This window comes from Stegostoma tigrinum, unplaced genomic scaffold, assembly GCF_030684315.1.
Source record: "Stegostoma tigrinum isolate sSteTig4 unplaced genomic scaffold, sSteTig4.hap1 scaffold_73, whole genome shotgun sequence".
Lineage (NCBI taxonomy): Eukaryota > Metazoa > Chordata > Chondrichthyes > Orectolobiformes > Stegostomatidae > Stegostoma > Stegostoma tigrinum.
Genome location: NW_026728674.1, coordinates 1,880,245 through 1,907,596, shown reverse-complemented (window position 1 = coordinate 1,907,596; position 27,352 = coordinate 1,880,245). Strand labels below are relative to the sequence as shown.

At 44.0% G+C, this 27,352-nt stretch overlaps 1 protein-coding gene across 1 annotated transcript in view; it reads left to right on the top strand.

Moving 5' to 3' along the window:
- The window catches only part of LOC132209229 (utrophin-like), a 59,088-nt gene extending 39,534 nt beyond the window's left edge, over positions 1-19,554 (top strand). Inside the window, exons 4-5 of the mRNA XM_059644344.1 lie at positions 18,373-18,398; positions 19,492-19,554. Of these exons, the coding sequence (XP_059500327.1) occupies positions 18,373-18,398; positions 19,492-19,554 (89 nt within the window). The remainder of the gene's footprint in view (positions 1-18,372; positions 18,399-19,491) is intronic.
- Positions 19,555-27,352: the final 7,798 nt, after the last annotated feature.

The window sequence follows — 27,352 nt, the reverse complement described above, 5'->3', positions numbered from 1 at the left end:
TTGGCTCCAGTGTGCCTCTTTGCCTTTGATCCCGTTGACTGTTGCTTTCTTGATCAGTCTGCCAAGGGGGACTTTACTAAGTCAACATCAAATGCAGAAGTTCATCAATCTTCCAATATCTCCTCAAATTTGGATCAAATTTCTGAAATGTGACCTCATCTTAACAAATCCATACTGACTATCCCTGATTAATTCATGCAAGTACATTCTACCCCTAAGAATGCCTCTTTGTAGCTTCTCCAGTGCTGAGATTATTCTGACTGGCCTTTAATTTCCTGGTCTGTTTCTTTGTCCGTTTGATAATAGTGGGACAATGTTAATAGTCCTTCATGACTTCACGTGTGATTGACAAGGGTTTGAAAATTGCTGCCAGGGGCCCAGATATCTCCTCCCTCACTTCCCTCGCTAACTGGTATACGTTTCAGTTCGCCCTGTAGATGTATCCACTTTTAAAGTTGCTCAACCAGCTGCATCTCCCTGTCTCTTAACCTCTGATGCTCCGAGGTCCTCTGCCCTGATATCTTACTTGCAGTGTCCTTTTCCATTGTAAAGATTGACACAAAATATTCATTGAGGACGGTGCCGATGTTTTCCAGGTCCACACAAAAATTACCTCTGTGAAATGAACGAGGAGCTATTAGAGAGGTTTGAGATTTACAATCAAGAAAGAAATTGACAAAATGACTTCCTTGGAGAATCATACAACATACATTGTCCATTGTTGTAAACAAACAGAAGTTTTTGTTTCCACAGTTGTTTGCAAATAGCCAATCAAGATCATAAAATAATGTTTTAAGATGATTTACAAAGCAAGGCAATTGAGGAAGATGTATTGGATGTATTGAACTCTCAACTACCTCCCTTAAGTTTAGGAATGTCAGTATTTTTCTTCTGGATAACTTTTGCAGATATCTTCAAACAAGTAGCTGAACCCACAGATTTATGTGACCAACGAAGCCTGAGCCTTTTGCTTCACGATGCAGTCCAGATCCCTCGGCAGCTGGGTGAGGTAGCTTCATTTCGAGGCAGCACCATTGAACCAAGTGTCCGCAGTTGCTTCCAACATGTAAGTGTGCTCTGCACCAATTCATAATGTCAAGCGGGTCTACTTGCCAGTATGAATTTTGAGCTCATTTTCGTTTTGTTCACCTGCACATCTGCCAATGTGGTATATCGTATCCATTGCACCCGGTGTGGCCTCCGCTACATTGGGGAAACCAAGCAGAGGCTTAGGAACCACTTTGCAGAACACCTCCGCTTGGTTCGCAACAAACAACTGCACCTCCCAGTCGCGAACCATTTCAACTACCCCTCTCATTCCTCAGACGACATGTCCATCATGGGCCTCCTGCAGTGCCACAATGATGCCACCCGAAGGTTGCTGGAACAGCAACTCATATTCCGCTTGGAAACCCTGCAGCCCAATGGTATCCATGTGGACTTCACAAGCTTCAAAATCTCCCCTTCCCCCACTGCATCCCAAAACCAGCCCAGTTCTTCCCCTCCCCCCACTGCATCTCAAAACCAGCCCAGCCTGTTTCTGCTTCCCTAACTTGTTCTTCCTCCCACCCATCCCTTCCTCCCATCTCAAGCTGCACCTCCTTTTCCTACCTACTAACCTCATCCCACCTCCTTGACCTGTCTGTCTTCCCTGGACTGACCTATCCCCTCCCTACCTCCCCACCTGTACACTCCTGTCTACCTATCTTCTTTTTTATCCATCTTCGGTCCGCCTCCCCCTCTCTCCTTATTTATTCCAGTTCCCTCTCCCCATGCCCCTCTCTGATGAAGGGTCTAGGCCCGAAACGTCAGCTTTTGTGCTCCTGAGATGCTGCTTGGCCTGCTGTGTTCATCCAGCTCCACACTTTGTTATCTTGCACTATTGATATGGACTGGTTTGTCACTAGAATTTATTACCCAGGCAAAGTGTGTCACGACTTCAGTTGATCTGAGCTCTTAACAGCAGGTGGAGCCTCAAGTTAATGCCTCTTCTGAATGCTGGCATCTCCGACAATCCAAATTCCTCAGTACTTCATTGAAGTATTACCCTAAAAATTATGCTTAAATATAAATTACAGCTTGAAGCCATAACCTTCTAATTTATTGTTGAGAGCTCTACTAGTTTATAACAGAACTAGAACAGACCTGGAATGGATACGGGATGGTTTTCTTGTGCAATATGTTGAGGAACCAACTGGAAAGCAGTGCATCTAAGACTGGGTGCTGTGTAATGAGAAAGGGAATCATTGCCAATCTAGCTGTGCAAGATTTCTTCGAGATGAGTGGCCGCAACATGATAGAATTTTTTCAATCAAGATGGAGAGTGTGAGAGTTGATTTGGAGACCAGGGTGCTGCATCTTAATAATGAAAGCTGAAGATATGAGGCATGAAATTAGCCTTGATAGATCACAAAGAGTTGCTTAAAGGGATGACAGTGGACAGGCAATGGCAAACATTTAAGGAGCACGTGGGCGGACTGCAACAACTGTTTATAGGCCCGAAACGTCAGCTTTTGTGCTCCTGAGATGCTGCTTGGCCTGCTGTGTTCATCCAGCCTCACATTTTATTATCTTGGAATCTCCAGCATCTGCAGTTCCCATTATCTCTGTTTATTCCTGTCTGGCATGAAAGCAAAATGGGTAAGAGGACCAATCCATGACTTAACAAAGGCAATTAGCGATAGTATCTGATCCATGGAAACAACATTTGAGGATTGGCAGCATAGTAGAATTTAGCAAAGAAGGACCAAGGGATTGATTAAGAAGGGGTAAATGCAGTAAAGTAAGCATACAGGGAACATAAAGACTGACACAGAGTTTCTATAGATACGTGAAGAGAAAGAGACTGGTAAAGACAAATGTTAGGAAGGGGGTTGACCAGTCAAGGGAAGACAGACAGGTCAAGGAGGCAGGGCTGACGCTGGTAGGTAGGAGGTGGGGTGGGGTTAGGGTGTAACCCTAACCCGAACTCTCACCCTAATCTCCACCCCACCTCCTACCTACCAGCATCATCCCCTCCTCCTTGACCTGTCTGTCTTCCCTTGACTGATGAACCTCCATCATAACTCCCCAACAACACTCACCTTTACTGGCTCCAGCACCGCCTCTTTGATCTGTCTCCACCTATCTTCTCCTCTATCCATCTTCTATCCACCTCCCCTTCTCTCTTTATTTATTTCAGAATCCCGTTCCCCTCCCACATTTCTGAAAAAGGGCCCAAACCCGAAACGTCATCTTTCCTGCTCCTCTGATACCGCTTGGCCAGCTGTGTTCATCCGGCTTCACACCTTGTTATCTCAGATTCTCGAGCATTGGCAGTTCCTCCCATCTCTGAAATGGTCTGTTGGCCTTCGTTCCGAGAGGTTTCGAGTACAGAAGCCGGAATGTGGTGTTGCAGTTACGCAGCACCTTGGTGAAGCCGCACCTAAAATAGTGTGTGCAGTTTTGTGCTCCTTTTCTGCGGAAGGATGCTGTTGCTCTCATAGTTTATCAGTGCAGCGCATGTTTATCAGCCTGTTTCCCGGAATGGCAGGTCCGATGTATGATCAGAGATTGACTCGGTTAGGATTGTTCTCGCTGGAATTCAAATGAATGAGGTGACTTATAAAATTCGAACAGGACTGGACAGGATAGATGCAGTTCCCAGTGGTGGGTGTGTCCAGAACCAGGGCTCACAGTATGAGGATTCAGGATAGACGATTTCGGAGGTATTTCTTCACCCAAAGAATGGTGAGTCCGTGGAAATCATTACCAAAGCAAGCAGTTCATGTCAAAACATTGAACGTATTCAAGATATGGCTAGATACAACACTTGGGGTGAATGGGATCAAGTGTTATGGAGAGAAAGCAGGATTAGGCTGTTGAGTTGGATGATCAGTCATGATCATGAAGAATGGTGGAGCAGGCTCAAAGAGCCATTTGGCCTCCTCCCTCCTCCTAGCTTCCATGTTCACAATAGTCACTCTCTGAAATGCAAAGCTTGAGCAATTGTGCAACTTTGAACTGGGTGCTGGTAGTTTGGTCAGTAACAAAGTTAGGTAAGGCTCGGCAGGACAGTGCTCATTGTTGTTTCTAACATTTTCACCGTGCAGGACTTAGTCCTTGCTCTGCTTCAAGCGAAGAAGTGAGCTAATTGGAGATATCTACAACTTGTTAAGGTTCCAAAGGTTTAAAGTGATGTGGGGATGTGTGGTATTGTTCATAAAGTACATCATGAAGATAAATAAGATAAAAGATAAAAGAATGACGAGAGTAAGATGAGGGCCAATCAAGGACAGTAGTGGGAAGTTGTGTGTGGAGTCAGAGGAGATAGGGGAAGCACTAATTGAATATTTTTTGACAGTATTCACTCTGGAAAACAACAATGTTGTCGAGGAGAATACTGAGATACAGGCTACTCGACTAGCGTTTTGTACAGTCACGGGATTTATAGGGATTGACTTCCGGAGCCATGATGTCATGCTCCAACTGTACAAAATGCTAGTGCAGCCTTATTTGGAATATTGCGTGCAGTTCTGGTCGCCCCATGACAGGAAGGATGTTGAAGCATTGGAAAAGGTGCAGAGGAGATTTACCAGGATGCAGCCTGGTCTGGAGCACAGGCCCTATGAAGAAAGGCTGAGAGACTTGGGTCTGTTCTCATTGGAGAAAAGGAGGCTAAGGGGGGATTTAATAGAGACATATAAGATGATCAGAAAATTAGATATTGTGGACAGTGAGAGTCTTTTTCAGAGGATGATGATTTCAGCTTGTACAAGGGGGCATAGCTACAAATTGAGGGGTGATAGATTTAAGACAGATGTCAGAGGCAGGTTCTTTACTCAGAGAGTGCTATGGGCGTGGAATGCCCCGCATGCCAAAGTAGTTAACTCAGCCACATTAGGGGCATTTCAACAGTCCTTGGATAAGCATATGGATAATGATGGGATTGTGTCAGGGGAGGGGCTTAGATTAGTTCACAGGTCGGCGCAACGTCAAGGGCCGAAGGGCCTGTTCTGTGCCGTATTGTTCTATGTTCTATGTTCTATAATGGATATCACAAGTAGATGACTGATGTGTATACTGTGCATTGTCAAATGGTTCAAATTTTAGAACTGAAAAGTGCCTGGTCTACCTCAAATTGCCATGGAAAACCAAAGCTTCTCAAAAGTTTGAGCTTAAGCAAGTAATTCATGCTGCTGCTGTATAGTGGTTATGTGAATGGTATTTTCCCCTAGCAGGATGCTGTTGTCAGTCCAAAAATAATCCTCATTGCATTGACCAACATTGTCTATGAAATTTGCAGCCAGTATTATGCCAGACATATAGGTCATATATGATAATGATTGGCCGACTGAAAACTGCTTGTTTGTAATGAGCAGAGCACACCGCACCGGCACGTGTGAGATGCTTTCTCTTTTCCACAACCAAGGACCCCAACATGGTTCGCAGAACTTTCACTTTGATCCATTTCACAAAATTCGGCCCTCATCCATTCCACCTATCCCAGAATCATAAATTCTCCTTATTCTCAGCTTGTCCCTCCATCAACCTCTGCGTTCAGCAGATTATCTTCCAGCATCTTCACCAGTATCCCCTTTCAGCATTCCAAAGTGACCATTCCCTCTGTAGTCCACTCCTCAGTCACCAAGCAAGGTCCCAAATACACTTGTAAAGTGAAACAGCGATTTACCCGTACTTCATCTGTTCAAACATACAGGTATATTCAATTTTTCCAGTGTTTTCTCTGCAAAGGGGAAATGATACATTGATTAGGTGATTATCCTGCGGTACACCCTCATTCAGTCCACAAGAGTGGACTTGTCAACCACACGACATGTTTTTCTTCTCGTATAAATTATTCCAATTGTTTGAAATATCATGTTCTTGCGTTTGTTCCATTGGGTGTAAGACAAAACTGCTTTGGTAATAAAAGTCTCTCTGAAATGAAATACACAAATGTAAGGTATTTCCGGCTGGTAGACAGGAGGTCGGAAAACTCCCAAAAATTCTCAAGGGAATGCTTGTGATGAGGTGGAGGGTAGAAGAAATTATGTTACGAAACATTATTTTTTGCAAAAGCTTGGTAACACAATGGTAATTTTTTAAAAAAAAATCAAAGGTTGTGTCCAGAAGAGGTGTGAATAGCTACATAGGCATCTGAATGCAAAAAGGGATACAGGAGCAAGATGGAAGCGTAGGTTCTGATCTAAATTGTTTGAACTTAATATTGGACCAGAAGGCTAGAAAGTGACAAGACAGATGATGAAGTCTTGTTCCTCAAACTTGTATTAAGGTTGTTGACTAATTGATTGATTTATTGTCACGTGTACCAAAGTAGAGTGAAAATCTTTATTTATGAGTGGTACAGGCAGATCATAGTAAGCGAAGGATATACAGATGAAAATGACAGAGGCATGCAGGTTACATTGAACAGAGCATGCGCTCAGTGAGATCAATGTTAGCAAGATCAGCGTTATTTCAGGCTAGAGAGTCTATTTATCAGTCTGATAACAACTGGGAAGAAGCTGTTCCTAAAACTGTTGGTGTGCATGTGTTCAGGCTTCTGTACCTGGTGCCTGATGGAAGAGGATGTAGGAGATCATTACGTAGGTGCGATGGGTCTTTGGTGATGCTGGCTACCTTTCCGCAGCAGTGAGCCATATAAATGGAGTCCTTGGATGAGAGGTTGGCTTCCGTGATGATCTGGGCTGTGCACACCCGCTTCTGTAGTTTCTCACAGTCCTGGGCAGAATAGTTGCCATACCAGGCCATTATACACTTGGACAATGTGCTTTTAATGGCGCATCTGTAGAAATTGGTCAGGCCAAATTTCCTGAGCCGCCCGAGGAAGGAGAGGCATTGTTGTGCCGCCTTGACCAACGTATTTTCGTGGAAAGTCCAGGACGGGTTGTTGATTATCGTCATACCGGGGAAAATGACACGCTCCACCCTCTCAACCTCAGTTCCATTGATATACATCAGGGCGTGTTCTCCTCCTGTCTTTTGAAATCAGTGATCAGTTCTTTAGTTTTGCCGACATCGAGAGAGAGGTTGTTCTCTGCACCACGTCACCAAACCCTTTGCCTCCCTTCTGTATTTTGATTCATTGTTAGATATCCATCCCACTGCAGTGGTGTCGTCAGTTAACTTGCAGATGGCGTTAATTTGGAATTTGGCAACACAGTCATGGGTGCACAAGGAGTGCAGTAGGGGGCTGAGGAAACATCCTTAGAGGGCACTCGTGTTATTGTGGAGGAGGGGCAGTTACCTATCTTCACTGTGGTTTTGGGTCAGAAAGTTAAGGATCCAGTAGCAGAGGGCAGAGCAGAAACCTAGGTCATAGAGTTTTGAGATCAGTCTGGAGGGGATAATAGTGTTGAATGTGGAGCTGCAGTCAATGAGCAGGATTCCTACATAGCTCATTGTGCACATTGCTGCCAACGACATCGGTAGAAAGAGGGTTCACTGAATCCCTACAGTGTAGAAACATTCAGCCCAACAGGTCCACACCTACCCCTGCAAGGCTAACAAACCTGGTAGCTATGGACAATTTAGTGTGGTCAATCCACCTAATTTGCACATCTTTGGACTGTGGTAGGAAACTGGAGCACCTAGCGAAAACCCTCACAGACATGGGGAGAATGTGTAAACGAAGAGTCACCCAAGGGTGGAATTGAGCCCAGGTCCCTGGTACTGTGAGGCAGTAGTGCCAACCACTGCACCACCTTGTTGCCCTTGAGACTTTCTCCAAGGCTACCCTTGTGTCTTAAGGGACTCTTTTCCCCCCATTCTCACTAACACATTTATTATGTCGTACAATCCCGTAGCAGCAATATCTTTTAGAGTGTGGGAAGAAATGGGAGTAACTGGAGGAAACTCAAACAGTCATGGGGAGAATGCGCAAACTCCACACAGACAGTTGTCCACAACTGGAATCGATCCTGGGGCCCTGTCACTGTAAGGCAGTGGTGCTAACCACTCAGCCACTGTGCTGTGGCATTTAGGTCCTGCAAAATGAGTACAAGAACTAGAATGATGAATATTCAACCTTTCGCACAAAAAGTTGGTCAGAGCTAGGACTCATACTAATCACTGTAACACTGTTTCTGAGACAACAAGGTGGAGAGCTGGATGGACACAGCAGGACAAGCAGCATCAGAGGAGTAGGAAAGCTGATGTTTCTGAAGAAGGGTCTAGGCCCGAAACGTCAGCTTTCCTACTCCTCTGATGCTGCTTGGCCTGCTGTGTTCATCCAGTTGTACACCTCGTTAACTCCGATTCTCCAGCATGTGCAGTTCCTGCTATCTCTCCAGAACACTTTTTGTTTTGTTCACAGCAATGACAGAACACAGTTTGAGAGAAAATAATGCAGCCATATACACAACATTGATGAAAGATACTTTCTCATTTCCAAATGTTAAGGAAAGCGTTGTATGAAAATTATATTCTGTCACAGAATTTGGACACACTCTGGTTTCTTCCTGTGTTGCCTAAAACGTATGCCATGTTTTTCGACCTTTGATTTCTCAGCATTTCTTCTTCTTTTGTAATGTAGTGCTGGAGGGAAACCATAATCCCAGATTGTAAGTGCTTTGAGGTTCAACCTTGTCTGAGAACCCCCTCACTGTCTCTGAATACCCAAACTGATCAATAATAATCATCCTAATTGTCTGTCTTGACCTTACTGCAGCATTGCTTATTGTGTCACTGGCGGGTGACAGATCACATTGACATTTCACATCATGAAAGTAGCTGCATGAATATTTGTATTCTTGGTTCTACATTAGTGAGTTTTTGTTGCAACGTTTTGGTCTGGAAGTAAGAGGCATCTCAAAGAATGTGCTATCTGTGCTTTTGTGGAATCTGCTTTTGTACTTTGACTTTGGGTTAAGCAATGTAACATGTCCTTGCTGATTTTCCATATTTAATTCAATTAGAATTTCATTGACTCTAGGTTTTACTCTTGAAATATGATGAATGAGCAGAAGGCTATTCAGTCCATTGAGTCTGCCACTCAATGAGATCATAAAATACTGATATTCCTCGATACCACTTTCCTGCCGTTTCCCTATAGCGTTTCATTCCCATACTGTTAAAAATACTCCAGTCTGAGCATCTTAACTTTTGTACATCCCTCTGCAGGCAGTCTGGCAGTCTCATCACTTGTCTTCCATACCTATTTTTGTGTTTTCTGTAAGCTCGGTAATAGTACATTCACTTTCATCACTATGTCATTAATATTTATTCGCAACAAGAATGGCCGTGGCATTGATCCGTATGGCAGTTCACTTTTTACAGCTTGCCAACCTGGAAATGACTCCCCCTGTACCAAATGTCTGTTCTCTATTATTTGGTCAATCCCCTATCCATGTTAATATATTTCCCCAAAACTATGTGGTCTTATTAAAAGTCTTATCTGCTTGAAGTGTGATTATTTTTACAAATACCTTTTTGAATGTCACACCCTTTTATTTGTACTACTTGTAATCTCCTCATGGAATTCTTATAAATCTGTCATGCACAATTTCCTGTTTATCAAGCCGTAGTGACTGTGATTGTATTACGTATTTTAAGTGCTCTGCAATTACATCTTTTCTGATAGGCTCTTGCATTTTCCAATAACAGACATTAAGCTAACTGGCCAGTAGTTATCTTTTTTGTCTCCTTTCCTTTCTAAAATAAAGGTACTAGTCATAGCATCCCTGCAGCATGAGAGCAGGCCACTTGGCCCATTGTGTCCAAACTGACTCTCGGAAGAGCATGGCACCCAGATTCAACCAGCTGCCCAGCCCCTGCAACCTTGCATTTCCCATGGCTAATCCACCTAATCTGTGCATGTTTGGATTGTGGGAAGAGACCGGAGCAGCTCGAAGAAACCCACACAGACACGGGGATAAGGTGCAGATTCCTCACAGAAAATCACCTGTGGATGGGATTGAATCCAGGTCCCTGCCACTGTGAAACAGCATGCTACTCACTGAGCCACCATACTGCCCTGTGGGGCACTGGGACTTTTTGAAAAGCCAAGGATACTGGAGAGATTGTGATCAGTGCATCAACTATCACTATAGCTATTACTTTTAATATCCTAGGATGCAGCACTTCGGGCCCAGGGGACCTAATGGTCTTTAACCCAGTTAGTTTCCCTCATATCTTTTCTTTAGGGATAGTTGCTGTTTTATATCCTGTCCTATCATTTGCCCTTTGATTATGCAGGAATTTTGGAACACTGTCAGTGTCTTTTACTGTGACTGTATTCATTTGTGGGACATGTGTGTCACTGCCTGGCCAGTATTTCTTGCCCATCCTGAGTTGCCTCTTGAGAAGGTGATGGTGAGCTGCCTTCTTGAACCACTGCATTCTTCCTGCTGTGGGTTGACCCACAGCGCTATTAGGGAGGGAATTCTGGGATTTTGAGGGGAAGGAATGGCAATGTATTTCCAAGTCAAGATGGTGAGGGACTTGGAGGCGGTGGTGTTCCCATATGTCTGCTGCCCTTGTCCTTCTGGATGGAAGTGGTCTTGGGTTTAGAAGGTGCTGTCTGAGGAGCATTGGTGAATTTTTGCAGTGCATCTTGTAGTTAGTACCCACCGCTGCTACTGAGCATTGCAGATGGAGGGAGTGGATACTTGTAGATGTTGTACTGGCTGCTTTGTCCTGGATGGTGTCAAGCTTCTTGAGTGTTGATGGAGCTGCACTCATCCAGGCAAGTGGGGAGTGTTCCATCGCACTCCTGACTTGTGCCTTTTAGATGGCGGACAGGCTTTGAGGAGTCAGGGGGTGAGTTATTTGATGTGATATTCCCAGCATCTGGCCTCCTCATGTGGCCACTATCTTAATGTGATGACCAGTTGAGTTTCTGGTCAATGGTAACGCCCAGCTGACAGTGAGGGATTCATTGATGGTAACACTCTTGAATGTCAAGAGATGGTCAGAGCCTGGCATTTGTGTGGCGCAAATGTCACTTGGCACTTGTCAGCCCAAGCCTGGATATTGTCCGGATCTTGTTGCACGTGAACTTGGACTGCTTCAGTGTCTGAGAAGTCAAATGGTGCTGAACATTGTGCAAACATCAGCGAACATCCCCACTTCTGACCTTATGATGGCGGGAAGGTCATTGATGAAGTAGCCGAAGATGGTTGGGCCGAGGACACTACCCTGAGGAACTCCTGCAGAGATCTTCTGGAGCTGAAATGATTGACTGCCAGCAACCACAACCACCTTCCCATGTGTCAGGTATAACTCCAACCACCGGTGAGTTTGCCTGTGAAACTCATTGATTCCCATTTTTCTGGGGCACCTTGATGCCACACTCGGTCAGATGCAGCCTTGATGTGAAGGGTTGTCGCTCTCACTTCAGCTCTGGAATTCAGCTCTTTTGTCCACGTTTGAACCAAGGCTGTGATGGGGTCAGGAGCTGAGTGGCCACGGCAGAACCCAAACTGGGCGTAACTGAGTAGGTTATTTCTGAGCAGGTGCTGCCTGATAGCACTGTTGATGACACCTTCCATCACTTTACTGATGATTGAGAGTAGACTAATGGAGCAGTAATTGGCTGGCCTGGTTTTGTCCTGCTTTTTCTGTACAGGGCATACTTGGGCAATTTTCTACATTGTCGGGTAGATACCAGTGTTGAAACAAACTAGAACAGCTTGGCTCGGGCAGCAGCAAGTTCTGGAGCACAAATCTTCAGTACTGTTGCTGGAATGTTGCCAGGACCCATAGCCTTTGCAGTATCCAGTGTCCCTAACCGTTTCTTGATATCACATGGAGTGAATTGAATTGACAGAAGACTGGTATCTGCAATAGTGGGGATCACTGGAGGAGGCCGAGTTTGATCACCCATTCAGCGCTTGTGGCTAAAGATTTCTGCAAATGCTTCAGCCTCATGTTTTGCACTGATGTGCTTGGTTCTTCCATCGTTGAGGATGGGGACATTTGTGGTGCCTCCTCCTCCTCCAGTGAGTTGTTTAATTGTCCATTGCCATTCATGACTGGATGTGGCAGGGCTGCAGAACTTAGATCAGATCCATGGTGAGATTGATTAGCTCTGCCTATCACTTGCTGCTTTCGCTATTTGGCATGCAAGTAGTCCTGTTTGGTGGCTTCACCAAGTTGATTCCTCATCTTCAGGTAAGCCTGGTGCTGCTCCTGGCATGCCCTCCTGCACTCTCCATTAAACCAGGATTGATGGTAACGGTTGAGTGAGGGACATACTGAGCCACGAAGGTTGTAGATTGTGCTAGAGTTCAATTCTGCTGCTGTTGATGGCCCACAGCACCTCATGGATGCCCAGCCTTGAGTTGCTAGATCTATGTGAAGTCTGTCCCATTTACTGCAGTGATAGTGCCACACACATGATGGAGGTTGTTCTCAATGTGATGGCGGGACGTTGTTCCACAAGGACTGTGCGATAGTCACTCTTACTGATACTGACATGGACAGATGCAACTGCAGCTGGCAGATTAGTAAGGATGAGGTCAAGTATGTTTTTCCCTCTTGTTGGCTCCCTCACCACGTGCCGCAAACCCAGTCTGGCAGCTGTGTCCTTTAGGATCTGACCAGCTCGATCAGTAGCACTGGTGCTGAGCTACTCTTAGCAGTGGATATTGAAATCCCCCACCCAGAATACATTTTGTGCCCTTGCCATCCTCAGTGCTTCCTCTAAGTGTTGTTCAACATTGCAGAGTACTGATTCAGCAGCTGAGGGAGGACGCTACGTGGTAATCGGCAAGAGCTTTCCTTGGCCATGTTTAACTTGAAGCCATGAGGCTTCATGGGGTCCAGAGTCAATGCTGAGGCCTCCTAGAGCAACACTGTCCTGACTGTACACCACTGTGCCACCACCTCTGCTGGGTCTGTCCTGCCGGTGAGAGAGGACATATCCAGGGATGGTGATGGTGGAGTCTGGGACATTGTGTGAAAGATATTATGACTGTGTCAGACTGTTGATTAACTAATCTGTGAGACAGTTCTCCCAATTTTGGCACTAACCCCCAGATGTTAGTGAGGAGGACTTTGCATGGTCGACAGGGCAGTTTCTGCCATTGTCTTTTCTGGTGCCTAGGTCAATGCTGTGTGATTTATCCAGTTTCATTTCTTTGAGTCTAAGTAGTGGTTGGTCCAACTGAGTGGCTTGCGAGGCCATTTTAGAGGGCAGTTGAGAGTCAAGCTCATTGCTGTGGTCTGGAGTCATATGTGGGCCAGACCAGGTGAGGTTGGCAGATTTACTCCCTTGAAGGACATTAGTGACAATGGATTCATGGTGATCGGTAGATTCTTAAGTCCAGACTTCTTTTTAAAATTAAACTTCCACCATCGAACCCAGGTCCCCAGAACATTTTCTGGGTTTCTGGATTAATAGGTTAATGATAATACCAGTAGGCCTTGAGGACTCATGCAAAGAATTTATTTAACTCTTCAGCCATTTCCTGGTTCCCCAATATTATTTCTCCAACCTCATTCTCTTAGGGGCTTGTATTAACTTTGGTCTGTCCTCCTTTCTATATATTTAACAAAGTTCCAGTTGCCTGTCCTGATATTATTTGCAAGTCCATCCTCAAAGTTTACCTAATCCCCTTCTTTTTTTGGTTGTTTTCTGCCTTTTAAGAATTTCTCGATCCTCTGGCTTGTGATTAATCTTTGCAACATTATATCTATTCTTTCTTTCCATTTGATAAAAGGATCCCTTTGCCTTGTCATGTAGGATAATACGATACAATGTTTTATTTGTCTCTTCTTGCAATACAGAGTTTTTATAGAACATTACAGCATAGTACAGGCCCTTCGGACCTTGATGTTGTGCCGACCTGTCATACCGATCTTAAGCCCATCTAACCTACACTATTCCATGTGCGTCCATATGCTTGTCCAATGACGACTTAAATGCTCCTAAAGTTGGCGAATCTACCACCGTTGCAGGCAAAGCGTTCCATTCCCTGACTACTCTCTGAGTAAAGAAACTACCTCTGACATCTGTCCTATATCTTTCACCCCTCAATTTAAAGCTGTGCCCCCTCGTGCTCGCTGTCACCATCCTAGGAAAAAGGCTCTCCCTATCCACCCTATCTAACCCTCTGATTATTTGATATGTTTCAATTAAGTCACCTCTCAACCTTCTTCTCTCTAATGAAAACAGCCTCAAGTCCCTCAGCCTTTCCTCGTAAGACCTTCCCTCCATACCACGCAACCTCCTCGTAAATCTCCTCTGCACCCTTTCCAAAGCTTCCACATCCTTCTTATAATGCGGTGACCAGAAATGTACGCAATACTCCAAGTGCGGCCACACCAGAGTTTTGTACAGCTCCACCATAACCTCTTGGTTCCGGAACTCGATCCCTCTATTAATAAAAGCTAAAACACTGTATGCCTTCTTAACAGCCCTGTCAACCTGGGTGGCAACTTTCAAGGATCTGTGTATATGGACACCGAGATCTCTCTGCTCATCGACACTGCTAAGAATCTTACCATTAGCCCTGTACTTTGCCTTCCGGTTACTCCTACCAAAGTGCATCACCTCACACTTGTCTGCATTAAACTCCATTTGCCACCTCTCAGCCCAGCTCTGCAGCTTATCTATGTCTCTCTGCAACCTACAGCATCCTTCATCACTATCCACAACTCCACCGACCATTGTGTCGTCTGCAAATTTACTAACCCATCCTTCTGCGCCCTCATCCAGGTCATTTATAAAAATGACAAACAGCAGTGGACCCAACACCGACCCTTGCGGTACACCACTAGTAACTGGTCTCCAGGATGAACATTTCCCATCAACTACCACCTTCTGTCTTCTTTCAGCAAGCCAATTTCCAATCCAAACTGCTATATCTCCCACAATTCCCTTCCTCCACATTTTGTACAATAGCCTATTGTGGGGAACCTTATCGAACCTTGCCGAAATCCATATACACCACATCAAACGGTTTACTCTCATCTACCTGTTTGGTCACCTTCTCAAAGAACTCAATAAGGTTTCTGAGGCATGACCTTCCCTTCATAAAATCACATGATGCACCAACTTTGGATGCTTGTATGCTTGCTTGTTTGCTGATCAAAATTAAATAAGTGAAACAATTGCACTGAGGTCACCAATCAGCCAGCACATGACCCTTCCTGTGCATTGGCTGCATGGTTACAAGGAGGAAGAATGAAGTGTCTGGTTCAGCTCAGTGAGACAGAAGCTGTATATTTTGGAAGTTTTGGATTTGACCTTTGAACAGGACAGTTCCATTTATGTATCTAAGTTATATTTATTCACTGTTTCACAGTGGAAGGACACAGTGGAAGGATGGCAAAATGGTCAACTCAAGGATGAATCTTGGGGATGTTTACTAATAATTGCACAGTGTTTAGCATCAACAGCAAGATGTCGATAATACTCGGGCTTGAACTGATGAGTGCCAAATAATGTTTGCACCACAGAGGTGCCAGGCAATGATCATCTCTAACAAGAGAGAATCTCACCATCTTCCTTTGTTGAGTTTCAACACTGAAATTCTGTTATCAACTTCATGGGCGTTACTACTGACTTGAACCTGCATGAGATAAGCCATAGAAATACTGTGGCTACAAGAGCACGTCTGGGAATCATGTGGTTAGTATCTCCTCTCGTTTCTCCCCAAAGCTTGTCCATCTCTGACAAGGCAAAGTTGGGAGTGTGATGGAATATGATTGCCTGGATGCCGCAGCTCCAGTAACACTCAAGAAGCTTGATGCCATCCATGCTTGATTGGCACCATTTCCATCACCTCAACATTGATGTTTGTCTACTGCTGATAGACAATGGGGGCATTGTGTACCATCTACAAAATGCACTGCAATAACTCATCTGACAGCAGTTCCCACTAGAAAAACAAGGGTAGTTCACCTGTATTGGGTACGTGTGACTGCAATAAATCAAATAAATCAGATCAAATGCTGGGCCAGAATCCTGGCCATCCCTATCTATCAGAGATAATGGGAACTGCAGATGCTGGAGATTCCAAGATAATAAAATGTGAGGCTGGATGAACACAGCAGGCCAAGCAGCATCTCAGGAGCACAAAAGCTGACGTTTCGGGCCTAGACCCTTCATCAGAGGGTCTGATGAAGACTCTGATGAAGGGTCTAGGCCCGAAACGTCAGCTTTTGTGCTCCTGAGATGCTGCTTGGCCTGCTGTGTTCATCCAGCCTCACATTTTATCATCCCTATCTATCAGCCTTGTGCAGGGTATCTATCCCAGATGAACACTTGCGGTCCATGAAGTTAGTTCAGTGCCTTTGCAACAGTGATAATGTGTGACCAATGTATGCTGGCCTTGCGCAGGACCAACATAGAGCCATACAAATGATATAAACCAGAAGGGAGCCATTCAGCCATCTTTGTCCATACTGACCCATAGACATCTGATGCCTTTTTTAATCCCAAATTGTTACAAACGTACATGGACCTGCAGCACTTAAAGTGCAGATCCAGGTACTTCTTAAAAGAGTTTAGAATCTCTTAGTCCAACACCAATTCAGGCAGCAAATTCCTGACACCCATCACCCTCTGCATAAAACGGATTTTCCCACATCCCCTCTAACCCTTCTGCCACTTAGCTTGACTCTGTAACTGCTGATTTTTGAATTCTCTGCCAAGGGAAGCAGCTTCCTCCTGTCTACACTAACTCTACCCTATCTCTGCCCTTCACTGTTTTGTATACCTCAATCATGTCATCCCTCAGACTTTTCTGTTCCAAGGAAAACAGCCTCATATTTACAATTCTCCAGCTTTGGCAATATTTGAGTAAATCTTTTCTGCACTGTCTCCAGAGTTATTATATACTTCCTGGATTGTGATGAACACAACTGCGCACACTACTCCAGTTGTGGCATCATCAGTATCCTGTACAGTTTTATCATGATGTCCTTACTTTGGTAATCTACACTTTTCCCAATGAGGCAAAGCATTCCCTGTGCCTTCATCAGAACATTACTGACCTGTAGTGCTACCTTTAGGAACCTGTTCACTTCCATGCTTAGATCCCCCACTTCATCTACCCCTCTCAGTATGTTCCTATTTATTGTGTATTCCCTTTATGTCCTCATGAAAAGCAATGCATCACACTTGTCAGAGTTGTGCTCCATCTGTCGCTTTCCTGCCTTCTCCGCCAACCCATCTAATATCATTTTGGAACTTGGAGCTATCCTCTGTCCTATCCACCTTACATCCAATTTTTCAGTTGTCTGCCAATTTACCAATTGTGCCCCCCATGTTCAAGTCTGAATCGTTCATCTATAAAATAAATTAAAGGGGCCCCAAAATCAAGCCCTGTGAAACACCAATGGAAATTGCTTTCTGTTCATAAGCACAGCCATGAACAATTACCCTTGTTCCCTGCCACTAAGCCGATTAGTCAACACATTACTCCGTATCCCATGACCCATGAGCTTTCACTTTTTTGCACTTCTCAGGTGGGACGTTATCAATTGCTTTGCTAAAATCCATGTCGACAAATTCATTGCGCAACCCTCATCGATCCTCCTTGCCACTTTCTTAAAGAATTCAACTAAATTTGTAAGTAATGACCTTACCTTGACAAAGCCGTGCTGACTATCCATGACTAGTCCATGCCTTTCTCAGTTAGTTTATTTGATCTCTCAGATCGATTTTAAAATTTTCCCACCACTAACGTAAGACAAGCAGGCTTTTAATTGTTTGGCATTTCCTTCGTACCCTTTATAAACAATGGAACCACATTTATATTCCTTCTCTAATTGATTTAAAACAAAATTTGCCCTGAGGATGATTAGTTTAGTCTTGCATGTGCTGGTGCTACCCTCCTAATGGAGGAAGGGGGACTTTTCATCCAAATTCCCTACTTGTTTCCTTTGTTTTAATTTTCTTTTCTTGTAAATATTTCACCCAGTTCCCTTTTAAGTGAAGCACTAGATTTTGCTTGAATAGTCACTTGCAGTAAAAGCATTCCCTATTCCATTATATGGAAACTTTTCCTCTAACTTTCCCATCATTGTTGTGTGAACAAATCCTGGCCTGAATCACAAGAAACAAACTGTGTCTCTTCAGAATTTTTTTTTGTTTGTTAGGGGTCTTATCTCATGAAAAAACAAAAATCAAGCTCTGTTTTTCTGAAACTGGAACAGCAACATTAGAAGCTGCAAGTTCTTCAGTATGTTTGGGAGATCTAGAGTGAATTGTCCCGGAAACCAGATGTTCCACAACATGGTTCTGTGCTCGTGACCATTGGCCTTGAGATTGGTCTCATCTGTCCAGTATTGGAGAATCAGCCTTTGCCTGCTAGAATAGACCAATCATAAAGTCACCAATTGTAAGAGATGCAGTGTTTACCTTCCCTGCATTTGACGTTACTATTGAAATTTTTTTTACAATTATGTGGCTTCTGTCAGATTCTAGTAACTATTTGGAGCCACAGGTGAGAGCTGGTGAAGGTGAGGATGAACCCAGCATGAGCTGCTCAAAAAAAAAGTGAATCAAACAATTTTTTTTGCCCTCTCTCTTAGTCACTCCAAATCCTCTTGAAGCATCTTTGTATCTTCCTCTCAATTCTCATTTCCAACCGGTGATGTGATTTGTCAGTCACGGTGTTTTTCTGTAAATATGCCCATCTTCATCCTTTGTCCCCATCCACAGATTAGCACGTTTAATATGAAGAACATAATATGAAAAACATATAGACCACATCAGATGAATTTCCCTCTTCAATACTTCTGATATCTGATAAATAGAGGCCTTCTAATGGGCATTAACATGTTGTGTCAGCATTGCTTGACTGTTGCTTAAGGTTGCGGTGGTAATTAGTCTTTCTGCATTAAATGTACTTTCAATATTAGAAACTTAAGTGATTGACTACTTCATTGGAACCTAATACAATTATCAGTGTTTTTTTTTGACAGTGCTGATTGATTGGATTTACTAAATGGAAATGTACAGTGTTGCTTTCAAATGGTGATAATTTCTCAATGGAATTTCACGTGCAGGCACTCAGACATGAACTAATGGATAAGGAGGAGACAATCATAACTGCTTTGGATTCAGCCCATAGAAGGGCCAGAGGAGCCGCGCTGACACCTTCATGTTTAAACAGGTCAGCCACTTAATCTATTGCAGGAACAACCACTTTTCTGCAGAACACTTGGCTTTATAGAGGAGTAAGATTTTAGAAATAAAGTAATGCTAAGCTGGAGAGTGAGAAATAATGCAGGGACTCGTATGTTATTTAAAGAAACATGTTACAGCGCATGACAGAAGATTCTGTGACAGTTACTTAGAATTGTTTGTTGTGGGAACAATTGAAAATGTTTCCACTCACCTAGTGATCGTGGTAACTTCAAATTATTAGAAAATTTATAGATCAGCATCCTGAAATATGTTTTTGTTCATTTTCACAAAACGTTACATGACTTTACGTTCTGCAATGTGTTCTTAATTACCATATTCAAAAGCAAAAAGCATGTGTTTACTGTCCTACCATATTTTGGTGATGTATTGATGTGTCTCATTTTCAGAGGACACTTTTCTGCGTGCCACGAGATGTATATCAGCCATACCAAAATGCTGCCTTTGCCTGAGACAGGGAAGATCAACTGACTTTGGGGAAATGGAGAATCATTCATGAATCCAGTTACTTTCTGATCTGACAGCTTTGTGGCATCTGAATGGATAACAATTTGATCTGGTAATCTCAATTGATAGAGTGCAAATGTGTAGTGATGCATTTTGGGAGCTCTGGTAAGTGAAAGATGTTCACAATGACTAGTAGATCCCTCGAGAGCACTGAGAAACAAAGGGACCTTGATGTCCAAAAGCAAGAGTTCATGCCCTCTGCTTCTGGCCTTTCAGGCAAAGTTGGATCCAACACTCCACTGAGTCTTAGATCCCATGAGCTCTTGTTTTGTTGACCAGTCTGCTATCACTGACCTTATCAAAAACATATAGACCACATCAGATGAATTTCCCTCTTCAACACTTCTGATATCTCCTCAATAAAAATTAGATAAAATTTGCAAACCATGGCATTACCTCAACAAAGCCATGCTGACTATCCCCGAACATTCCATGTTTCTCCAAGTGCAGCGACATTTTGTCCCTTAAAATTCTTTCTGATAACTTCCCTACCACCAAGGTTAGACTGGCTTGTAACTTCTGGATCTGTCCTTTCTTCTTTTATATAAAAGTATGAGCGGTCCTCTGGCACCTTAGCTGTGGCCAGAAATGACTTGAAAAATCTTTGCCAGGACCTTTTGATATCTCCTCCCCTGCTTCATAAAGTCATGCAGTATAGAAACAGGCTCACTTGATCAACATCAATGCCAACTAACAAACATCAAACTACTGATCCCATTTACCTGCACTGAGTCATTACCTACCATACCCTGGCCCTTTAAATGCTCATCTGTTGCTTCATTAATATTGCAAGCGTATCTGCCTTCTCCACCTTGTCAGGCAGCATATTGCATGTTTGTATCACTTTTGGTGAAAACACTTGCCTCAGATCCCCTCTAAATAGCTGACAGTTTACCTGAAATCTATGCCCCCTGACTTAAACTCGTCTACTGGTTCTCACAATCAATCTATGCCTCTCATAATTTTGTATACGTCGATCAGATTTCCCCTCAGCCTCCTCTGCTGCAAGGAAAACGCAATTAGCCTACCAGTTTCTCCTCATAAAACTTGCATTCAATCACAAAACAACACCCTGAAACATATACTATCAACCAACCTGGCCAACATCTCTGTCTCCGGCTTGCTACAGTGTTCCAGTGAAGCCCAGCACAAGCAGACAGAACAACACCTCATTTTCTACTTGGGGACCTGACAGCCCTCCAGACTTAACATTGAGTTCTGCAATTTTAGGGCCTAAACTCTCCCATATCCCAGCGCCCCCACCCCACACACCAGGCTTTGTTACCACGCAGCCTGCCACCACACACTCCCTGTTGTTAGTGACTAACAGTCCCCATTGACAACTTCCCAGCCTGATCGTTAGCAACTCCTTTATCTGTCCACCTGTCTTTCTCTCTCTTTCGGCTCTATCCTATTGTTTACTCCCTCCCCCACCCTCCTCCCTATTTTCGGCATAGAAACTGATGTTTTCCCAGCCACCATCAGTTCTGAGGAAGGGTCACTGGACTGGAAATGTAAACTCTGTTTATTCCTCCAACATATGTTGCCACACCTGCTGAGCTTTTCCAGCAACTTTGTTTTTGTTCGTCATTTACAGCATCCGCAGTTCTTGTGGTTTTTATCACTAAACCTGTCAGACTCATCAATGCTCTCTAATGCTCCAACTTGTTGCTCAAATTGCTCCAATAAGAGGCACCTGCTGTACACATGGTCATGCAGACCAGCAGGAGCACTCAGCATTTGACATGTAGTGTAGGATGCACCAATCATGGGTCAGATCTTAATTCCAGGCATACCTTAACTCAACAGAACACGGATCTTTGCTTTTAATTTACTCATTCTCCTGCTTAATTGTAGGGGACAAAAACCAGTGTTCACTCTCAGGTCTCTGCTGGTATGCCTGCTCTTCAGGGAGAGCCTTATCTCACCCACTCCTCTCAATAACATTCTCTGACTGTCACTGGGCCAACCCTCTGCTCTCAGTAACACTGTCTGCCCGTCACAGGGCCCTCACCCCCTCCTCTAAGTAATACTGCCCGTCACAGGGCCCTCGCCCCCCCCCCCTCTCAGTAACACTGCCCGTCACAGGGACATCACCCCCTCCTCTCAGTAATACTGCCCGTCACAGGGCCCTCGCCCCCCCCTCTCAGTAACACTGCCCGTCACAGGGACATCACCCACTCCTCTCAGTAATACTGCTTGCCACAGGGCCCTCACCTGCCCCTCTCAGTTATGCACTGACTGACTGTCACAGGGCCCTCACCCCCTCCTCTCAGTAACACACTCCGTCACAGTGCCCTCAGACTGTCACAGAGCGCTCACCGCTCCGCTCAGTCACACTGCCAGTTACAGGGCCCTCACGTGCTCCTTTCAGTAACACTGCCTGTCACAGAACCCTCACGCGATCCTCTCAGTAACACTGCCCATCACAGGGACCTTACCCGCTCCTTTCAGTAACACTGCCTGTCACAGGGACCTTACCCGCTCCTCTCAGTAACACTGCCTGTCACAGGGCCCTCACCCGCTCCTTTCAATAACACTGCCCGTCACAGGGACCTTACCTGCTCCTCTCAGTAACACTGCCCGTCACAGGGACCTTACCTGCTCCTCTCAGTAACACTGACTGTCACAGGGCTCTCACCCGCTCCACTCAGTCACACTACCTGTTACAGTGCCCGTACCCGCTCCTCTCAGTAACACTGACTGTCACAGGGCCCTCACCCACTCGTCTCAGTAACACTGACTGATTGGAAAGGGCGCTCACCCACTCCTCTCAGTAACATCCCCTGACTGTCACTGGGCCCTCACCCGCTCCTCTCAGTAACACTGCCCGTCACAGCGCCCTCACCCACTCCTCTAAGTAACACAACTGTCACAGAGCCCTCACCCACTCCTCTCAGTAACACTGCCTGTCACAGGGCCCTCACCCGTGCATCTCAGAAATACTGCCTGTCACAGAGCCCTCACCCACTCCTCTTCGTAACATTGACTGCCTGTCACAGGGCCCTCACCCTCTCCTCTCAGTAACATTGACTGACAGTACAGGGCCCTCACCCCCCCCTCCTCTCATTAACACTACCTGTCACAGACCCCTCACCCGCTGCTCGCAGTAACACTGACTGACTGTCACAGGGCGCTCACCCCCTTCCTCAGTAACACTGTCCGTCACAGGGCCCTCACCCACTCCTCTCAGTAATACTGTCTGCCACAGGGCCCTCAACTGCTCCTCTCCGTTACACTGACTGACTGTCACAGGGCCCTCACCCCCTCCTCTCTTTAACACAGTCCGCCACCGTGCCCTCACCCCCTCCTTTCAGTAACACTGCCAGTCACAGGATCCTCACCCGCTCCTCTCAGTAACATTGACTGACTGCACAGGGCCCTCACCCCCTCCTCTCAGTAACACTGACTGCCTGTCACAGGGTGCTCACCCGTTGCCCTCAGTAACACTGACAGACTGTCACAGGGCCCTCACCCGCTCCTCTCAGTGACACTGCCCATCACAGGGACCTTAGCCGTTCCTCTGAGTAAGACTGCCTGTCGCAGGGCCCTCACCCACTCCTCTCAGTAACACGGCCCGTCACAGGGCCCTCAACTGCTCCTCTTGGTAACTCTGACTATCTCCCGGCCTTAAACCCCTCCTCTCAGAATCACTGACTGAATGTCACAGGCCTCTCACTCCCTCCTCTCAGTAACACTGCCTGTCACAGAGCCCTCATCCGCTGTTCTGAGTAACACTGGCTGACTGTCACAGTGCCCTTACCTTGCCCACTTATCTGAATTAGAGACAATATCAATGTGGTTGCTTTATCAAGAACAAATACGGAGAGAAATTAATGTCACAATCAAAGTGAACTTGATTAGTAAGAGAATGTGATGGAATGTCTTTATTTATTTAATATAAGTATGTTATTACTGATTTTATGACCTGAAGTCACAGCCGTATTCAATCAGCTTCACTGTCTATATTTGCAACTCATTGACATAAAGTATTTAGTGACGTTCAAAATTGATCCCAATGTTTCCTAATCAGATTTTTTGAAAAGCCAGTGCCAGACTTTGTGAATAACAATACCTGACACCAGGTTCATAGCTAAAACAAAAGATTTTACAGTTTATGAACAATATAGTATCTTTTTTAAAAAAAGTTAAGCAAAAAGGTATTCTGACGAACGCCTATGACTTAAACATCATCTTTTTTGATTCTAGCCCCAATTCTCGCAAAGACAGAAAGACAGACAAACAGATATAATTAAGGAATGTATCAAAGGGAAAAAACTAAATCAAGTGTAACTGGCCAGTTTACTTAACCAGACTGCATGATCTTTAAAATGGAAAGAACTGTGGATGCTGCAAATCAGGAACAAAAACAAAGCTGCTGGAAAAGCTCAGCAGGTCCAGCAGCATCTGTGAAGGAAAAAAAGAAGTAAGATTTCAGATCTGTCAACCCTTCTTCTGATCAGCTCTGAGGAAGGGCCACCAGATCTGACATCGTACCTCTTTTTTGCCTTCACAGATGTTTTCAGACCTGCTGAGCTTTTCCAGAAATTTTGTTTTTGTCCATCATCTAAAATCTCACAGTCAGATGAGATTATATGTTAAGTTAAAATCTGAACAATCTACAGATGCTGTAAATCAGAAACAAAAACAGAAGTTGCTGTAAAAAACCAGCAGATCTGGCAGCATCTATGGAGAGAAAACAGAGTTAACATTTTGGGTCGTATTACCCTTCCTCAGAATTCCTTATTTCTAAGTGTCACAGGATCTGAAACGTTAATTCTAACTTCTGTCCATAGATGCTGCCAGACTCGCTGAGCATTTCCAGTAATTTCTGAGCTTCTGTCTTGGTTTCTGAAAACATTGAGCTATGCAAACACCTTTCAGTAGGCTTTGGGGGATATTTAATTATTACTTGTAACAGAGGACCTCTTAACTTAGAATAAGTTGATAATGGGAGGACAACCAGTTGGCAATCAAACGTCTGTCCTGTAGCTTTTGCAGGGACAATCCTTCTGATTTAAAGACAGTTCAATATTGGTTTCTCTTTGCTAATGACTCATCAATAGAGTTTTCTTGGAAGAAGAATTGACCTGCAATTAACATCCAGACCTAGCCTCATAAACAAATATCAAATTGTTTCTTCTTTTTTCACATAAGCTGCTGCTCACAGTCCAAAGGTCACTCTCAGCTCACAGTTCACAGCTCCAAACCAAAAATGATAATGAACTTAAGTACTAGGAGGAGTAAGACAATTCAGCTCCTTGAGCCCCGCTGTTTGATATGATTGTGGTTGATCTTATCTCTGCTGCAACTTCAGTTTCCTACCTGCTCCCCATAATTCTTGAACCCATTATGAACTCAAAAATCGTTCTATCTCCTCTTCAAATTTGCTCAATGTCACAGCCCTCCAATGCCTTCTCAGGGAGTGAATTCCAGAGATTCATGACCCTTCCAGTGTAGAAATTTTTCATCATCCCTTTAAACCTTCTTTCCCTATGCTAAAACTATGACCTCTTGTTCTATTGCCTGCATGAGGAACCATCCTTTCCACGTCAACTTTATCAATCTGCTTGAACATATTATATCCCTCAATTAGATCCCTTCTCATTGTTCTGAACACCTGAGAATGTAGGCCGAAACTACTCTGTCTGTCTTAAGACGCATTCTCGTCTCTGGAATCATCCTGGTGAACCTCCACTGGACTGCCTCCAATACAATGACATCTCTCCTTAAGTAAGGAGACCAGAACTGTACACAGGGCTCCAGGTGTGGACTCACTAATGCCTTGCATAGTTGCAGCGACCTTCTTTTGTATTTGTATACTCTCTTTCTTGAGCAACAAATGCCAAAATTCCATTTCCCTGCCTTAATACCTGCTGTACCTGCTTACTGAGTTTCTGTGATTCATAAAACTAAAAAAAATGAAGGTTTCAATGCTGTTAAAATGAAATCCATCCAAGTAAAATTAAAATAATGATAAGAGGACATTAATAGAAAATGAAAACATTTTTCTCTCTCTGGAGAGCAATATTGAACAGGCTTCACATAATAATGTTATTTGTGAGCTTGGATTCTATACTGGAGGAATGCTGCGCAAGTTTTAAGTTTGAATTGTACACCTATACCGTGTGTAGTGGAGGACAAGACGTGGGTTTTAATCTAATAATTTTCTGTGTTCTTCTGTTATAAATATACATAGGCATCCGTTTGTGAGCATTTTCAGTAATTGAATACCACAGTAAAGAGAACGAAAATTTATCTCACCCTGGAATCTGAATTGTCCAGTATCACCATCAACTGGGATCATAACACTTGTCATTTCAAAGGCCAAACCTGATATTACCACTCGATTCCTCAACTAAAATGGAATTTGATTCATTCAGTTGTCATACATGAATGACCTTGATAGTGTGTTGTAAATTATAAAGTGAAACAAAATAGCCCTTCACCATTTTTCTTGTAAAGCAAATCCATCATATTCGATTGTTGTAGTGGTATAAAACACTAGTAAGTCACACATTGCAAAGTCCTCCTGAATGTGAGCCAGACATTTATATAGATCTGTGGTTAACCTCAAGAGGCAACCCAATCTTGTATTTGATTCCTTTTTAGGCCACTTTTCTGACAACAAAGACTTCACCAGTCTCCTTAAACAGCTGAGATCAGACTAATTACAAAGCTCTATTTTGTCCATAACCTACCCTTGATCAATGCTAAAGAAGATACACTAGCATTTAAATAAAATTGTATTTATAGAGTCAGAGAGTGATACAACACGAAACAGACCTTTCAGTCCAATTAGTCCATGCTGACCATAATCCCAAACTAAAGTAGTCCTGCCTGCCTCCTGCGCTCGGCCATATCCCTCCATTCATGTACTTACCTGGACGTCTTTTAAATAGTGAAACTGTACCCGCATCCACCAATTCTTCTGGAAGTTCATTCCACATATGAACAATCCTCTGTATAAAAATATTGCCCCTCGTTTCCTTTTTAAATCTTTCTCCTCTCATCTTAAAACTATGCCCCATAGTTTTGAAATCCTCCACAGTAGGGAAAAGACATTTGGCGTTCACCTTATCTAGATCCCTCATTATTTTATAAACATTCATCGGGTGACCCCGAAACCTCCTAAGATGCAGTGAAAAAAGCCCCAGTCTATTCTCACCTTAAATCTCAAAACCTCCATTTCTGGCAACATCCTGGTAATTCTTTTCTGAACCCTCTCCAGCTTAATAATATCCTTCCTTGAACACTGACCAGAATTGGACACAACAGTTTAGAAGAGGCCTCACCAATATCCTGTACAACTTCAACATGGCATTCCAACTCTTCTCCTCAAAGGTCTGAGTCATGAAACACCTTCTTAACTACCGAAAGAACTACAGATGCTGTAAATCGCGAACAAAAACAAAGTTGCTGTCAAATCTCAGGAAGTCTGGCAGCTTCTTTGAAGGAAAAAACAAAGTTAACGTTTCGGGTCTGGTGACCTTTCCTCAAAACTGGCATTTCCCCTCTTTGCTGTCCACTGTACCACCGATTTTGGTATCATCTGCAAACTTACTAACCAGGCCTTCTATATCCTCATCTAAATCATTTATATAAATGACAACCAAAAGCAGACCCAGCAATGATCCCTGTGGAACACCGCTGGCAACAGGCCTCCAGTATGGAAAACTTCCTTGCATCACCACTCTCCATCTCCTGCCTTTTATCCAATTTTGTTTAGTTTCTACTTAATTA